Source organism: Molothrus ater, chromosome 1, assembly GCF_012460135.2.
Source record: "Molothrus ater isolate BHLD 08-10-18 breed brown headed cowbird chromosome 1, BPBGC_Mater_1.1, whole genome shotgun sequence".
In the NCBI taxonomy this organism is placed as follows: Eukaryota; Metazoa; Chordata; class Aves; order Passeriformes; family Icteridae; genus Molothrus; species Molothrus ater.
The window spans coordinates 107,781,154-107,799,472 of record NC_050478.2 but is presented as its reverse complement, the minus strand read 5'-3'; the positions used below and the strand labels follow the sequence as shown (position 1 = coordinate 107,799,472).

Below are 18,319 nucleotides of genomic sequence, written 5' to 3'. Positions count from 1 at the left end.
TTAGAGATGCTTGGTACAAGTACATGTGTTTTAGGGATACATATCTCATAGGAAAATGTGGTGTCTGTGGCAGTAAGGTCTTGCCTCTGGCTTTTGAGGAATGTAGCATCAGTGATATGCCCTGAATAAATTAGATAAGCCAAAAATTCATGGCTCCGCTGGGAGGTGAGGGGTTAGTGCTGCCTATTATCTTTGGAGTAGCTGATACAAGCACAAGTGATGAATCAAGAGGTTTATCTCCACTGCACAGAAGGTGAAGCACCTCATCAGCAAATATTTTCTGTCACTTGTGGGCAGCCTGAATAGTCTCTCCATTGGGAGATCCTGTGGATCTCTGTTTAGCTCACCAACATTACACTAAACAACTGCTATGATATGGGAGAGTTCTGAGCATATTTACATGTTAGCTCAGGTAGCATAGTAGTAGTAGAGGAGTCTGATCATTCTGTATTACATTTTCCAAATAGTCTTCTAGCACAAAAGAAGTTAGGATAATCTCTCCTTTTGGCAGGATTAAGAAAATTCACACATACAAGTACAGCTCTTCATGTTTGTACAGCTGAAGTGAGGTAGTAACAGATCCAGGCTTCACTGGCTTGCTGAAAATAGGAATCATGCAAACTTTTCCTCACATTTAAACTGCATACCAAGTCTGAGCTATCTGCCACAATCCCAGTCCTCTGATTAAGAGATTCTTCTAAGTGTGCCCAAAAATTATCACAGAATCACAGAACAGTTTGAGTTGGAAGGGACCTTTCAAAGGTCACTTAGACCAATCCTCCTGCAATGAGCAGGGACAACTTGAACTAAATCATTTTGCTCAGAGCCCCCTCCAACATTATGTGAAAAACTTGAGGTTTTAGGCTGAAACTACTGGTTCCAAAGTTTTCAAAGACTCACAGACACCTACCATCCAAGTAGGAGGATGTTTGTTTTATAGTCCTCCAGTACTCAAGCTGCCTTCCACTAAAAACTTAAGAGACTCATCTCTGTGTGCTCCTTGATCATTTTAAAGTCTGAGTGTGAACTGGAAAATGAACCTTGTCTTAAATTACTTCTTGTCAATTTTCTGTAGAGAGATCCTAGGTAAACAGGTAAGTTGGCATCAGAGAAAAGCACAAGAAAACAGAATATTTCTTTCCTTTGCTATTCTTCATGCTATGTTATCTGTTGGGCTTATTTAATTTTATTATTCTTGTTAGTAAAACTGAATATCCAGCACTAAGGCATTTAGGAAACAGCACTGTTTGCACTGCAGGCCATTAAATCTTTGTAAATCAGCCCTGGAATATCAGCCTTTCCAATACATCATTATCTTTTTGCATGGTGAGTTGCTCTAATTGCAAATGCCTAGATGAGATCCCACCCGTGCATTGTAAAATCACCACAAAGCATAATTGGATGAGTCTTAACCATGCTTGGCAGTAGTCAATCTCTTCTACGTCAGTGGCTTGTGAAGGTATTAAAGGAAAAGACAGCTTCAATGTGTGTAAAAGAAAGTATTGGCTACTTATTTTTACAGTGAGGAGAAATCCTTTTTTGAATGGAGAGGAGCAGGGAATCTACAGCAATAAAAATGTGACCAAAAAAAACCATTAACTCATTAATGACTCTAAAATGCCTTTTATTTCAACAGCTTCACTGAGTTGCCTGCCAGTAGCCACACATCACAGAAAAACTCTGTTAAATTCCATTTTTTCCTCAAATTTAAACTCATTTTTAAATCTGTCTTCAGTTCCAGCCTAGCTAAAGTGAGACAGTGCCTTCTACTCTTCTAAATGGCCACTTCTAGTGGCTCATGGCCACTTCTTATGTGGCCTTCCTTTCAAATGTGTTTATGCAAACAGAGGGCAGTTCGCACAATTACTGGCAAAGGTACAACAATTCCCTGGTTTTAATCCTGAGACTAAATGTATGCAGCCCGCTGCACAGGTTGTCAGCATGTCTTAAGGACAGCGTTGCATCTTTCCAAGGTAACCACAGAGTTCATCTCCCATGTCAGGCAGCTGGTTCCCAAACTTAGCAGCTCTTTGGAAAGCCATAAATGGATGTTCCTGTCCTTGGACACTCAAAGAGTTTGGTAAGGGCTGTCTGCATGGGAAGATCTGGGTCCAGAGTCAGTGTCTGACACATGCTGTCTGCATGCTGCCTGTTGTTGGTGTACGTTCAGGTGTTTTTCAGAACAACGGTGCTCAGCAGCTTGTGGGATGGACTTTTAGGAATGCAGATATATGGACATGGATATTTTTCAAAAGTCTTTATCAGTTTTGCAAGTTTTGTTTACCTGTTATTGCTGTGGGGAAAAAAAAAAAAGATATAACATGGAGATGTTCAGATCTTTAAAGTGTCATAAAATGCACAACAAAGCATCACTGACACCAAGAGCAAGCCAAAGAAGGCAGCTCTCTTTATGTAAGACTGGTGTCATAAAATATTTAAATCCTTTCAGAGTGTGTGGCTTTCAGCTCTTTCATGCAGATAAGTGTCAGACTGTCAGGCAGCTTTGCTTAAGGAACATGGCACTATCTAGTAAACAATTTCTCTTAGTTTCCCAAGAAAACTGTCTAGTTAAATAGTTCTCATCAAAAATAAAGCTTAATTAATCTTTTCATTCATCTCACCTTTATTACATACTTATCTAGTTACTCAGGCAAGTGTATAGAAAGCTTTTATCTCTTTCTTTCTTCTTTTATTTTAATTTTTTTTTTTGAGTTAGAAAACTTCCATGGCAATGTACCAGCCATTTATGCCTTTGGAAAATATCTGTTCCAATTCTTAGAGCAAGTTACTGTTCCAATTCTTAGAGCAAGTTCCAATTCTTAGAGCAAGCCAGCATTTACTGCAAGGACACTATCCCTCATGGAGACCATAAAAACATATATTAGCCAACATAAGTGGGATAAGTAAAGTCTCAGAGAGAAGGGGAAGAGGAAAGCAGCTAATAACATTTTACAAATTGAGATAACTTCTTGGTCCTCAGATCTTCCTGTATCATTGCTTTGGCCCTAGAGTTTTGGGGTTTTTCTTGGGGATTTTTATTTGGCTTAGGGAGAGAGGGGTAGGCCTGTGGGGTTTGGGTTGGTTTGGTTTTGGTTTTCTTTTGGGGATTATTTTTTTTAATTTTGTTTTCTGTTGGGGCCTTTTTTGCTAAGTTATTCTTTCTCCTTTTGCCTCATCTCACTAGGAAGGAGCCCCTTTCAATTGCCTCCAACTATGCACATGATGTTCCTTTACAGTGGTACTGAGATTTCTCTGAATAGTTGTCCATCCTCCTCTGAAGTTTTTAATCCCACAAAAATGTTTTAGTAAGGATTCCTACAGCTGCATTCACCGTTTCTGTAACTAAAATACAATCCTCCTCTGGTACCATGTTGGGTTACCCTCAAGGCTTGTCCTGGATCCCAGGCAGACTCTTTGAAATGGAACAAAATCAAGACCACACACACCTTTCAATCTGTCCTTTTCCCTCCTGTTCTAGTGGAACTAGGGCATCTTCCACTAGTTCAGGAAGACAGGATGGCTCGAGAATGCTGAACTTTCCTCTGAAGTATAGGACTCATTTTAGTGGCTTTGGTTTGAAATTCAGATGGTTTAAGTTTCTTTGCACAGAAATGAGCTGCTAAATTCAGGTGACATACCGTAGGAAGTCATGAGGTACTGCCCTCTCTGAGTTTTCTCTGCATTGGGGAACACCAGTACAGCCATGTATCATTGGAGACTGTCTTCTAAATTTTCAAAATCACCAGAGTTGCACTGATGAACTTACAACCTTTAGTTACTTTAGCACTATCACAATTTTATCCCTAATTCTGTTGAGCCTTGTATCGTGTAGTTGGTTTCTGAGTATCCCATATTTTTCATCTCACCTTTTTAAGTTCCAGGTTTCCCTTTTAAGGTAAAAACATTTAAATTATTTGTAAGTCTGTGGTTCTGCAGTTGCAAGAATGGCACTTTGCCACTCACTATGATGCTGAAACTCCCATTGGGCTCATAGTCATACCCTGATTTACTACTAGCACTGCTTTCTGTTGTTACACACTGACTTAGCTCCTGAATTATTTCCATCCTAGGGCAGAAGGGATAAATCTCTAGACACATATGTTTCATTTGTTTTAAAGAATAAAATATTAGACAGAATACATTTTTTTAAAAATATTAGAAAAGTGGACCACATCAAATCCAATGAATTCAAGTATCCTTTTGCATCTCTAAAAACACCAACTTACCTTCTCTCTCACAGACATAGAAGTCCTGCACAACTCTCTTCTTTTATTTGTTTTCATCAATACAAACATTAGTTCAGTGGCAAAAGACCTGCTTGTCAGTGGCTTGAAGCAGTAGAGAAAAGCTTGATCCCCTGGGTTTGTTTTTGTTAAAGGAAATTATTACACTGCAACATATGCTAACTTTTCTTGGAACTGCTTGTTTTTTCATAGGCTTTTGTCAAACTGGAATTCAAATTGTGTTTCTTTCATTACCATTTCTTACATTATTCCTCTGAATTTTTAACAGCTTTATTTGAATTGGCCTATGAACTTTATCATCCCCCCAAATCCACACGTATGATCTGGCAGTTGACAAAACAACTTTCCAGTGAATGTTTAATCAGTTTATTCCAGAAAAGCCTTTTTATGTAGCTTTCCAAAAAAAGTTAGGCTCATGGAAGCAGTCAGGTGGTCTGTGTTTGTCTGGCCATCTAACCATTTTTCTGTTACATGCAACAAGATGTTTGAAAAAACCTGTTGACCAGCATCCTTCCTCTCCAGATGTGTAATGAAAATAAGCAGCTGTAGAGGTGTCCCAATGCAGTAGGCTTGCCTACTAACAGGAGAAAAAAAATCTACAAGGCTTAGCAGACACATGAGAATCCACTCAGGAATAAGCAAGCAGAAATACCCATATTGCAAGAAATTCTTCAGTCAACTTGCATGATACAAGACCCTGAAGAATCTGACATCAAAACACAGATGTAAGCTTTGCTGCTCCTGCAGTTTGTGGATTGCACAATGGCTGGGGACATACAGGGAGATGTTTAGGAGGAAAGTCTCATCTTTTCACATTCTTTGCAGGGTCACTAGTTAATGTTTAGTTAGTTGGTGTCATTAATGTTGATGTTTAAATAAGTCAGATGGAATAGGCTCCAAAGGCATCTATTTTTTCTTGTCATCTGTGAAAGCAGCTCAGGTGCAGGCACCTGTGTCACAGTCACACCTGTATGTACATTCAGTCCAGTGCATCCACTTCCATCATCTCTCTGTGTGCAGGTCGGAGTAGGACTATTTTGGAGGGATGATTTTGTCTGTCACTACATCCTGCTCAAACCAGCTGATGTCAGCTGTTTAGGAGCCCTGGTTTTGTCCCCTGCCACCACTGGGGGACAAGAGCTGCTCCAAGTCTCAGTGGTGGGAGTAGATCCAATACTGTCAGAACTCAGTACATCCCTCTGGGTGTCCAGAGTTGCCGGGAACCCTGCCAGGGGGCTTGGAGACCCTGGCATGCAGCCTAGAACACCTGTGGGTTTGATTATGACCTGTGGAGCAAATTACCAACTTTGTTTGAAGACCTGAAAGCCACAGAAGTTTAAGTAGTGTAATAATAAAATTATCACTCGGTGAAAAAGTAGATTTTGGGGTTTTTAAAATAGGGGTTTTGGGGACAAGATGGAGGGACTTGGGCGTGTCCAGCCTTCCTTCTTCTTCTTCTCTACCTCCATCTTCTGCTGTGGTGTTGGCACTTTTGGATCGGTTTAGAATAGAAGCTCACTGTCTAACATAGGTGATAGGTATTGGAAAGTAATTGTAAACATGTTATACGTAGATTGTAGTATAAAGAGATAACACCACCCCAAGGGCGGTCAGAGTGCCTCTGTCTGTCCTGCTGAGTGGACCTCGGCTGGACAGGAGAAAAATTTTTATAGGTAAGATACAATAAACAACTCTGAGACTGAGAACTGAAGAACTCCGATTCATTCTTTGAACGTGCGGGCCGAAACAGAGACTTTTCACGTGTCTCAGGGCTGCAATAAACTGCAAACTCCCGAGACAATACCTGTTACTGTGATTGTGCCCGTGCACTCCAGAGAATGACCGTGCCACTCCACCAGTGCCAGTGCTGGCACAGGGGAAAATGTGCTCAGTAGAGAAAAGTGTCTGGCAACCCCTAGCAGGACTATCAGCCCCCCTGTGTGAACCATTTTTGATTTCTTAAGAGGTGTGACTTGAGCTATTTATTTTTGTAGGAAGACCTACTGTGTGCTAAGAGGTAATCTTCAGAAGCATGTATGTCTGTAATTAGCCCAGTTGGTTCCTAAATTAGGTGTATTGATCAAGCAATTCAAAGGGGACTTTTTAGTACCAGGTGTGGCTTGGTTATGAGCACACCCCACCATCCTTGCTGCTGCTGCAACATGAGCGGGCAGGGCTGGACTGTCACTGTGCTCTAAGCTCTGATCCTTTCCACGTTTGCAGGACTTCACGCTCCAGCCTCTGGGGATGCCAAGGAAAGCAGCGTGGAGAAGAAGTGCTCCTGTGAGCCTCAGTAACCATGTCTCAAGCAGCAAGCACTGGCAGGGCAGGACTGACCCTTTCGGTGTGGTGGCTGCCTCCTCAGAGAACCAGCTCCCTGAGCAGCAGAAGATGAGTGAGTCCCCCCTGAACTGGTTCAGAGGGGTGTATTTACCTCCTGCTCTGCACCCATTAAACAAGACATTTGTCAAGGGTGGTGAGTGGCAGGACATAGACAGCGCCCAGGAAAAGCGCAGGGCCTTCCTGCAGGACTTCTGTAGGAAATACAACAGCAGAAAGAAGCTGCAAACCCACCTGGTGCACCTAGTGTCAAGAATTTATGTAGAGGACAGGCACAAGGTTCTGTACTGTGAAGTGCCAAAAGCAGGCTGCTCCAACTGGAAAAGGGTCCTCATGGTGCTCAGTGGACTCGCTGCTTCAGCAAACAACATCTCCCATGATGATGTGCACTATGGAAAGCACCTGAGAAAATTGGACAGTTATGATCTAAAAGGGATCTACACACGCTTGAACATGTACACCAAGTTCATATTTGTACGTGATCCTATGGAAAGACTGGTATCTGCCTTCAGGGATAAGTTTGAACATCCAAACAGCTATTACCATCCGGTATTTGGGAAGGCAATAATTAAAAAGTATAGACATCATGCAGATGAAGAAGCACTGAAAACAGGATCGGGAGTTAAGTTCAAGGAGTTTATCCAATATTTGTTGGATTCCCACCGACCAATAGGAATGGACATTCACTGGGAGCAAGTCAGTAAGCTCTGCTATCCCTGCCTCATCAACTACGATTTTATAGGAAAGTTTGAAACCCTGGAAGAAGATGCCAATTACTTTCTGCAGCTGGTAGGTGCTCCAGCCAATCTGAAGTTCCCTAAATTCAAAGACAGACATTCCTCTGACGAGAGAACAAGTACAGAGGTAGTGAGGCAATATTTAAAGGAATTGTCTAAGGAGGAGAGACAGCTGACCTATGACTTCTATTACTTGGATTACTTAATGTTCAATTATACATCACCACTTGTATAGCACTAGAATAGCTTCAGGCTTCTACTAGATACTTATCATGTTGGGATTCAAAACAACTACTTTGATATTAGCCCTGAAAGGAAATGAAGTTACTGCTAAGTAGAGTTTTCTTGAATTAGTGGGGATTTTATAAGCTAGAGTGATATCATTTGATACTAAATTATGGAGAATGCAAAGAAAAAAAGACCTGTAAACAGCATAAATTGCACTAAAATGCCTGAAAAAGCTTTTTTTACCATTATGGATTATTCTGTGGAAGCAGTAGCTCAGACAGCTGTTGCATTAGCTCACCTAATGTTCTTTTAATGGTTTAAGAAAAAAAAAATCAGAGTGGCATGATTCTTTTTTTGGTGTGTTTGTTTTAGAAATGGGTTTTGAAAAAACTTTTGATTGTATTTTTACTTTCTGTCACTTATTAATAAAGAATCATTGGCTAATTTTCTAAAATGTTTACAGTGTTCTCAGTTGCAAGTCTTGTTTTTTGATTACTATTAGACTGTAGCCAGTTTTAGACCTTTTTTATTGAAGGACGCTCTTGAATACAAATGCATCAAACTAAAAATAGCACAGCAGCTCAGTTGATGAGCAGAGTAGATTTGGGTAAGCCTGTGAAGGATCAGTCCACTGCCTCATTTTGATTGATGCACCGGAGTTGACAAGTATGACCCTCCTTTCAGAGAGCTACTGTATTCAACAAAAGTAAGGTTTTAATGCACAGTGGATGCATCATTACATGTGATACCTGCATACTGTGGTCCCAATATTCATGGTAGTTCTTCATTTTTGGTGAAATGGACTAAGTTTCAGCCTGGCAGCTCTGGGATATTCTGAGGTCTGTACTGAGAAGCAACTTCATTGCAACTGACCATTCTCAGTCTGCTGGGGTCTGGTTATCAGCCCAGCTCCCAGCAATCTGTTACAGACACGGTGGGTGTGCCCATTGCCTCCCAAACCTACAAACTGGCTCTGCCCACAGAGCTCCCTGAAGTCACCAGTGTTTTGCCTGCCTTGCCAGTGGTCACCAAGCCCAAGGAATGGGGGTGCATGGTGCAGTTTTATGTGGTGTAATGTGTGTTGGTGATTTGTCCTAGAGGAAGATGTGTCCAGAATCCCACAGTCCTGGTTTGAAAAGATACCTTCTACCCTTCTCTTCTCTCTCCTCCCACAAGTGCTGCCTGACCAAAACATGCAGTTTCCTGCAACCTGTCTTGCCCAGTGGGTGGGCCAGGGTGTCCCAGGAGGAGGAGAAACCTCTGGAAAATCATAGGATCATGGAACCATTGAAAAAGGCCTCTAGGATCATCGAGTCCAACAATTAACCTAACACTACCAAGTCCATCAGTAGACCAAATCTCTAAAATGGACAGGGAAAAATCTCTATGCCCTTCCACAATAAAGATGTCCCCTATGCCTTTCTTTCTGAAATGGTTTGGTGCATCTTGCTCCAGTGCCTTGATATGTATGGCAAGTTGTAGGGTGAGGAAACAGCCTGATGGGAAAGTACTGCAAAAAAAATATCCTTTTTCTCTGTTCCCAACCACTGGTTACAGCTACTGCTGTTATTGTTGTCTTTTCCTTCATCTCAGGCAAAGCATGATGTACAGATTCAGTCCTTCCACAGGAGTAATTGTGGGTCCCAACTGAAAGGCCAGGCCATTTCCTAGGTACCCTCACTGCTTGATTCTCCCTCAGTTTTCTCCTCAGAAGAGGAAAAAAAGCCACCTCCAGTCTCCATGGTGCCAGAGTGTAATCAAACAGGCTCTGCACATCTCTCCTTGTGGCAGGACAAGCCACTCCAAAGGGAAAAGGTAAAAGCACACTGGGCAGCCCAAACCAGGGGTTGTGCTGTCTGTGGCTAGCAGCACCCATAGCTTAAACCATCCTGTTCCAAAGGAACATGAAGCAAAGAGGAGAAGCAAAAACCCGTCTATCAGCATGAGGTGTGGGGAGATGCATTTGCTGAGCAGCAGTGAGAAGTTGCAAGGATGTCTTGGACAGGTGAGCACACACATTGTTGCCTGTGTGAGCTGTGCATGGGTGGACCCACAGGTGTTAACACCCAGAAGTGTTTAGGAGGGGATATCTGGCAATTTAACCTCTCCCACACATGCTTCTCCTCAGGTGAACTAAAATCTCCCCCTTTTAACACAGGATGGTGTTCAACTCCCACCTTCCCTGTCAGAAATCCCTCCTGGTTTTCCTGTGGGCTCCACCCCACATCTTGCAAGCTAAGACAATTAAAGAAGACCTCCTGAAAGTTTGGATTTTGTACCATGCAACCTTCTAAGTCATGTGAAAACTGCCTTAAACTGCCTTGGATTTGACCTTCGTTTGACCTCTAGATTCTCTGCTGTTGTAAGTATCGGATTCAACCTCAAATCCTGAGTGGTCTTACTTTATTCATTGGTTTTGCCTTACAGGAAGACCAATGAATACAGTAAATTTAAATAAAAAATAAATGTCCACCAACCTTTGGGTGTCTATATATTTGCTTTGTCTTGTCTGTTGTGGATGTGTGTTAATTAACTGATAATTTACAGACAAAAAATGTCACACTAATGGTACTAGTATTTTCAAAAAAGCACATGAGGAAAAAAGTGCAACATGCTAATAAAGAATGGAGGCCAATTTATAGATGAGTTTGGTATGAATAGTTTAATTCAGAGAAATTAATTAATATTAGTAAATGACAGTCTCTGAAGAACTTGAGCTTCACACTGAGTTCATTTTAGTGGCAAACTTTCTGCCTATCAGATCAGAGAATGATGGAGATTTGGGGGGGCAGCTTTAATTGCATTGAAAGAGCTGCACATTCTCATAACATTTCATCTACTAGTGGGTCTTAGATAAAGCTATTGTTTGAGTAAAGGAGAGGGTTGAAAGAAATTATCAGCAAATATTTGGTTTCTGCAAATGATAGGGAAAATGACATTGATTTGCATACATCCATGGACATGGACATCAGGTCCCCAGACTATCATCTTGAAAATCTGATATGATTTGCATTTGTGATTTAACAGGGGAGGACACTAGGTAAGGTCTTTAAAGCATGTATGTGCACAGAAGTGTAATTGTTTTAGCTGCACTGTTGTTCTATGGCTCTAGTGAAAGTAATTTAACTTCTTTGTACGCTCAACTTCAAATTTCATAGCCCCTAACTGCACTTAAAAATTCATTTTTTGAAAATCTAACCGAGACTTTTGTAAAGAAGAGCCTCTCCACAGTCATGTTCAGCGACCTAAGGGATTCAGATGATCTCAGTAGCAGAATCTAGATTGTACTTTGCTTCATTAACCACATTTTGAAAATCACCAGCCTGCTTTGCCAGGAATTAAGTTACATGATTTAAAATTAACATAAGAGTTTAGCATAATTGAAGTGGGACTGTGATATCTGACTTATGGGATTATAAAAGATAAAGGCATAATTTGCAGCATAAAAGATAACCTCTATTTTTAAAAGTAAAATTTAAAAGGTCAAAGTGGGAGGCTGCATTGTAACTTTGTTTATATTTTGAAAGAATCCTGGGCAAAAACAAAAACTGAAGGTCATCCACCATAACTAGCATAAAAATCTCATCTCCACAACTGTGCACAGATGTTTGTTTTACTCAAAAAATTATATATAATGTATGCAGAAGAGGAATGACAATACACTCCACAACATTCAGTGAGATTATATCTACACTAGAGATCAGCTGTGGCATGCAGAGCCTCTTTGAAGGGGCTTCATTACAGTAAATGCTTTTTAGTTGTTAACATTTCTTCATTTGAAGATCTCTAAGCACTTCTCTAATGCAGGTCAGTTGTCAGAGCAAGTCAAATGTGCTGTAAAGGCATTACAGGAAGCCTGTGGGAGGGCTGGCGTGGCAGGAGAGTGCTCCCTTGGCTCATGTGTCTCTTCCAAACACCAGACAGTCATGCATCCCTCCTGATATTAAAATCTGGTTTTTGGAACCTAATGTTCTACATCTGCCTTTCTTCTAAAATGAATCAGTATTAATAAAATCAAAAATTTTAATAACAATTTTTTTAAGAATAAACAAATTTTAAAGAATTAAACTTCATAGGTGTGCATTCCCAAATTCTGATGTATACATCAACAGAAGGCAACTTCTTTTTTCCAGGTAGGATTTGGCTTGCAAAGCTCAGACATAGCCATTGTGCCCATCTCTTCTAAAACTGCTGCTAGACTGTTGCTTGCTGAAGTCAGAGGTGTGCAGCCACACACAGTGCAATCAAACACAGCGCACACTCCTGGAAATTTCCTCTGGTGGAACTCCCCCAAAAGGCCAAATTTATTGGAGCTACTCCTGCCTCAGGCTGCACTGTCTTGGTGATGTGTCATTGGAGATCACTGCTTTAATTTTAAATGTAGTTTAAATTTAACTGAAAATTGCAATGTGACACTTTGCAAAAGTCTGAGAGAAAAATATTCTTCTAGAGCTTTGTATTGTATATGTGGGTTACATATAAACATCTTTGTTGTGTGTGCCTTAAGGCTAGCAATATATCAGAAAAGTCTCTTCAACTGTAATGCTAATACCAGTTTATCAACTTTATAACTCCTGTGATGCCTTCAAAACTATATTAATTTGGTCTTGGAACATAAAGTCTGAAATCAGACCATAAATCATTATATTTCATTAAAAATATGGATGCACCTGTCCTGTATCAACCAATTAATGTACAGTTCAGAGGGCAGGGCAAGCACAAATACTGCTGGAGGTGGAACTCTCTGATTTAGCAAAAAACATCTGTTTATATCCCCAGATACCTAGGATTGCTTTTCCTTTGGAAATGTGCACAAGTGGGGGAACTAAGGAAACAGTCATATTATTTAGCTTAATGAGAATGTCTTAGATTGATTGGTTATCACAGAAATTTCATGTTTTATGGGAGAATAGTTGTGCTTTTGGCAATGCAGCTAACTGAAGTGAGCTCCACATCTCTTCAATGTTAGATGTAGCTCTGCTTGTGGCTGGAGTGACGGACTTGGACTTAAGAGATCTGGATCTTCATCCAGGTTCTGTAATTTCATGTACTTGTTGGACAAACATGAAATGTTATCTGTGTTGCTGTCCTCACTGGTAAAGTGGTCCTGTAAATGGAAGGAAATTATACCATGTGTTTTCTCCTAAAATCATTAAAGTGTGTGGCTAAAGAGCAGTGGTTAGAAATTACCCATTAGTAAGGAATTTTGACTCTAGGATGTTCATTGCATTTCCTTATGCTTTACTTGCAAGGGCTTGGAGGAAGCTGGGGACTTCCCAGCTTTGCTCCAGCCGAGAAACACATCATTCAACTCTGTTCTGGCAGTTGGCAGCCTTAAGAATGCAAGCTCTGTCTCAAAACACTGTGCATCTGTCAAGCCTATCCAGGCACTGCCACAGCATAAAACCAGTGCCAGGATGTCTGACCAGGGGGAAGTGTCCCTCTGGCTCCTTTGGGAGAGCAGAGAGAGTGAGAATCTTGCTGTCTCAATTTATTCAGAGCCCAGATGAAAGAGAAGCTGTTGTATTTTGGTGTAAATAAGTACTGTCGTATTTATTTTACTGCAGTAGCTGTAAATGAAGTGATGCTCAACGAGAGGGTTCTGCAGAAGCAGTGGATCCCATCCAGGTATGCAAACTCCTGCCTTGTCCTACACACCAGAGCTGCATGACCCAGTACCCAGGGCCATGTTCCCCCAGCCCTTTCTGAGGTCCTGCCACCCCTTGTGGCAGGCTCCAGTTTACCTGGCATGCTAGAACACCTCAGGATTTATCTCATACTAACACAGCCACTGTTTCTGTGACCCTGTGGAGGCTACAAATAACATGGGGATGCCATTGAGACAGACTATGTTGCTTTCTTCTTTTGTCTTCAAAAAATGATGTGATTAACAACCGTGAGAGAGGGGAAAAGACTCCTTACAAAAGGAAAGGGAAAATCTCAAGGCCATGACCAAAACATCTTTTTTTTTTGATATGTGTAATTGTTGCTTCCTTTCCTCTGTCTCCTCACACAGAGAATTTCCCTCCCTCTCTAATTATGTCAGCACAAATGGGTGAGCCAATTGCCGGGTTGCTCTCAGCTGACAAGTGTAAGCCACCTCCAGTCCAGCACATCTATGTTATCATGGCACTGAGGCTGCACTAATGAGCCTGCCTGAGAGTATGGTACTGTCAGCACCATCTGTGCACACGTGTCTGTCTTGACTTTGTCATGCAGAAATTCCTTCTGTCTCAGGGTTCGGGGTTTTTCCTCTCAAATTCCTTGCAGAGAACACATTTTCCACAAAAGCTCACAGTACTGCTCATCTCCCAAGATTTGTAAATTTTGAGTGGCCCGTGTAATTTGCATTCAAGAAACAGCATTCTGAGATATAAGGTGTAGGAGCAAAGCAGGTTTATCAGGGCATTTCAGCATACAGAGAAGTAAATCAGTACTCAGTAGATTGTAAATACATGTCAGTAGGATATTAAATGCTAAGGGCTTAATTTTCTCAGGGTAGTTACTTGGATGTAAAAACTGCATGTCTGCAGAGTAGGACCTGCATATTAAATTATCTAATTTTTGACAAAAGCAGATGCACATAGAGACAGATTTTCAAGTTCTAGGAATGATAATAAGCTACCATTCATCTGAGAAAAAAAGTGTGCTTCTCAGTGTGTTCAGAAAGCTGAGTTCAACTTGTAGGGAGTTTCCTCCCTAAAAGCTTGCATAAATGCAATATAAATACATGCACATGTTTTATAAATGCATGTGCACACAGTATTTGTATGTCAGTCTTATAACCCCTAGACAAAGGTTGTGCAACAATGGTAGTGAAAGCTACATTTGCTGTCCTGCATTTGACTTTAAACACCTTAAATGTGCCTGAAAACACATGCACATAAACATTCTGTTAACATGCTGCAGAACCACAAAGTCATTCCAAGCAAACCTAAACTACTTGCAGGGACTGCAAGGTTCCCTCTTGCACAGCCCTTCTTTCTGCTTCTTTAGCTTGCTTGGGACAGGATGCTGCCAGGTCTGTGGGTCTGCAGTTTGCCAGCTGAGCCTGCTTCTGGTCATGGGTACAGATGTGGGTTTTGGGAGGTTTCCTGATGGGACACTTGGTAAGAGGGGGGAGAAGGCAGCAGTTTACAGAAAGGTCTGCTTTCAAGGAAGGTATGGTGTTACCCCCATAGTGCACTCCAAGCCATAGACACAAGCTGTCACCTTTGCTCTGACTTCTGCTGTTCTCTTAGGAAAAAAAAAAAAAGTGAAACAGAAAAGGGACAGAGGAAAAACCTCTAATGAGAAGGGGAAATGTTAATTGTGGCTGGAGGTGACAATGAACAATAATAAATTGCAGCTTTGCTATTGTATCTCTGATCAAAGTACTCTCAGGCTGCAGCAGAGCAAAAGCTCAGCTCCAAGGGAGGATGATGTTTCTCAAAATCCTCGTGATCCCTGCAGGTCCTCCTGAGGAGCAGAGAAAACACAAACACTGAACCAAAGTTAGATAAAATTTTTCTCTGTCTCAGACTTGCTGCCAACAAGGTTCCTGTTTCTCCCTGCACCTTTTTGTCTGTCTCCAGCCTGGTGGCTACAGTGGGTCCAAGACAATGCACTGCCCCTGAGTACAGAAACTCCCCTAGTGGAAGCACTCTTACCAAGCAGAATCTGGCCCACAATTCATTTGCTTCCTTGCTTTATTTAAAAGTGATGCTAGGATTGAAATTTTCAGCTTAAGCTGATATATGTTAGGCTACTCAACCTGCAAGGTAGCAGGCAAAACTTTTCAGGTGGGCTGAGCCATTGCCGCTGCCAGGCACATCTCTGGGAGTTGCAAAGGCCACCTCTGAAAAGCAGAATAAGGCACACTCCTAAGTGGATACTCCTAAGTGTTGCTGAAGAACCCAGTTCTTAGGAAGCCATGCTTAACAGACTTTTAGTATAAAAATATACCCCTAAACACACTTATAATTGGAAGCAGCAGAAGCGACTTTGCCAAACCCATACCTTTCTGAGCAAGACATGGAGAAAAAGAGGGTGTATTTTGGTACATTTTCAGAGATTCTTTCTAGAATTTTCAATTTTACTTTCTGTGCCACCCTTGGCCCTCAAGCACCAAAGCATTTCTTACATTTACCAAAGGAAAACAAGTTCTACCCACTGACACATTTATAGCTAAAATCTGCTCTCTGTGCTGCCTTGGTTGCAGAAACAGGCACAGGCTGAATGAGAGAAGCTGAGAACTTGTTATGTAAAATCTACAGCAAGTGAGCTTTTCTAGTGCTATTATGCCTTCACCCCTTATTTTGGCACAGTAACAAAACCACTGAGACTGGACAGTTATAGGGTTTCACAGGCTTTTTTTTTTGTTTTCTTTTTCCCTTTCTGGCCTCATAACAAAACTCAAGTGAATCAATGGTGTGCCCAAACTTCTGAAATAGTCTAGGACTTTCAGTATCTTCTACACAAAGAAACAGTGGGGAAAGATTTGTCTTTTATTTATTCATTACTTAATCAGGGCAGACTACTGTCTAAAAATACCTTGCTCAAGATCATGATAGAAATCTCTCACACATTTTTCCAACTGCTTGGGCTACACTCTGATCTCTACTGTTTTACATTCACATTGTTTTCTCTTTGTGGCTTAAAAATCTCCATTTTTCCCGATAAATTACACTTGCCTGTAATTCAGGTGATCATTTTCCTCCCACGACTTGATTTTTGTTCTGCTTTGGCATCGTCACTTGAGTAAAAACTAAAAGTAATTAAAAAACTAAATAACTAAATAAATCAAACTGGACTAAAAGGGAAGGGAAGGGAAGGGAAGGGAAGGGAAGGGAAGGGAAGGGAAGGGAAGGGAAGGGAAGGGAAGGGAAGGGAAGGGAAGGGAAGGGAAGGGAAGGGAAGGGAAGGGAAGGGAAGGGAAGGGAAGGGAAGGGAAGGGAAGGGAAGGGAAGGGAAGGGAAGGGAAGGGAAGGGAAGGGAAGGGAAGGGAAGGGAAGGGATGGGAAAAATAGCTTTCTTGGCTACAGACTACAGGGACTTTATATGCACTTTATACCTCTTCATGGTTTTGGATACTTGGAAGTATCTACAATTTCTCAGGTAGAGAGAGAACAACTCTTTGAGGCAAAGCACATGGAATCAGGGTGACCTTTTAAGAATGAGTTACAAATTTCTGACATTTCACAGCAAAAATTGCATTGTGGCACTGCATGGAAGTGCCCTCCCCTTCCTTTTGTACTGAACAGGTTTGGTTTGGAAGTCAAAACTAATTTTTGGAGAGACTATTCTGCAAATTCCACTCTGCCACACTGAGGCCCGGGCTGGGTGGTTTTCCATGCCCTCCCACACCCCAAGAAGCTGCCAGGCCACAGTGGGGGCAGGGGGATCACGGTGCCAGCGAGGCGTGTAGCTGAAAAGAATCCCTTTCACTGGGGTGTTGGTTCTGCCGTGCTGCGGCTGACACAAATGTGCTCGTGGCAGTCAAGTGTGCAGGGTGACACTGAAAATCACATAGGAATTGGACATATTAAGCTTTTGCAAAAAGGGGCTACATTAAACCATAAACCGCTCAGAAATCTCCCTTTCTCTGGCATGCATTCTTAGAAAGTTACATCTATTTTTAACAGAGTTCAGACTATTTTGACCTGGAGAGGTGTCCTAGAATCACAGAATGGTTTGGGTTGGAAGAGAGCCTTGAAGATCTTCTAGTTCCAACCCCCTGCTTTGGAGTCCCCACCAGCCTTGTCTCCTTCATAGACACTAATCCAGTATAATATCTGTCTACACAGAAATAGTTTTCTCCATAAAACTCATGAAATCCACTTCAAACACCAACATACAGCAAGGCTATCTATCTAAAACATGAATGCAAGAAAAGAGATGACTGATGAGTTTAAAGAGGTAAGTCATGAAGAATGGTATCAGACTGGTTATCCTATTTAAGTCTGCAAATAAGTAAAAAAAAAACTTTTATCCTCGAAGTCTTCCGCAATAAATGTATTTTTGTGTAAATTTTAGTTAAGGGATTGAATAGTTCCAATTGTCATTTCTGAGTTTGAAACCTTTCTCCAGGAAAAATGCAGCACCTGTATCACTAGCTTGATGTGTTGAGGTTTATACAAGCTGTAAACACAAAAATCTGTCAGAAATAAAGTTGCTGTTCTATAAAGGATTTTGAGAAAAACATGCTATCAGGTTTTCTTTAGAAGCTTATGGACAAAAGAACTTGTAAATATTCATAGTCAGACCTTCCTTTTTTGGTTAGTTCAATGAAAGATGCACCACTGCATGGGAAAAGGATCAACATCTTCACATCTGTGCCCTGAGGTTTTAGCTTTTAGGAGGTATTAGTGTTGAGAGGGAAGATAACCCCTGTAAAATACATAGTATTAAGACAACAATTACTGTAGTAATCTACAAAGATAACCTGAATGATCTGCAGCAAAATTGTCTTTCTTGAAATGTGCTGCATGAGCCCATTCATGGTATAGATTTCCATTAGATATATAAATCCCATGAATATGAAGCTATGTATGTATCATACATAGTTTCATTATATTGTTAAAAAAAAAAGAAACAACTTGGACAAAGAACAAATTCCTAGCACTTGGCCACATGTCAAATATACACCACTGAGGTTCAGCCTTGCCCAAGAAAAAGAAGAAAGAAAATGAACAACAACACAATTTAATCTTTAAAATCCCATAATGGTTGACAGAGGCAGCTGAACAGAGCAGTGTGTTTCAGTGTTTCTAGAGCCTTTGCTGCTATACT

The 18,319-nt window shown here is 41.2% G+C and overlaps 1 protein-coding gene and 1 long non-coding RNA gene across 4 annotated transcripts in view; one reads left to right on the top strand and one right to left on the bottom strand.

Annotated features, from left to right (window-relative positions):
• The window catches only part of LOC129046607 (uncharacterized), a 44,513-nt gene extending 37,617 nt beyond the window's left edge, over nucleotides 1-6,896 (bottom strand). Inside the window, exon 1 of the long non-coding RNA XR_008508223.1 lies at nucleotides 6,819-6,896. This is a non-coding gene — a long non-coding RNA (uncharacterized LOC129046607). The remainder of the gene's footprint in view (nucleotides 1-6,818) is intronic.
• Nucleotides 1-7,994, top strand: part of CHST9 (carbohydrate sulfotransferase 9) — an 86,730-nt gene extending 78,736 nt beyond the window's left edge. For all 3 annotated transcript variants that reach the window (XM_036396537.2, XM_036396529.2, XM_036396545.2), the window contains one exon: nucleotides 6,468-7,994. In XM_036396537.2, the coding sequence (XP_036252430.1) occupies nucleotides 6,468-7,556 (1,089 nt within the window). In that variant the 3' untranslated portion in view covers nucleotides 7,557-7,994. The remainder of the gene's footprint in view (nucleotides 1-6,467) is intronic.
• Nucleotides 7,995-18,319: the final 10,325 nt, after the last annotated feature.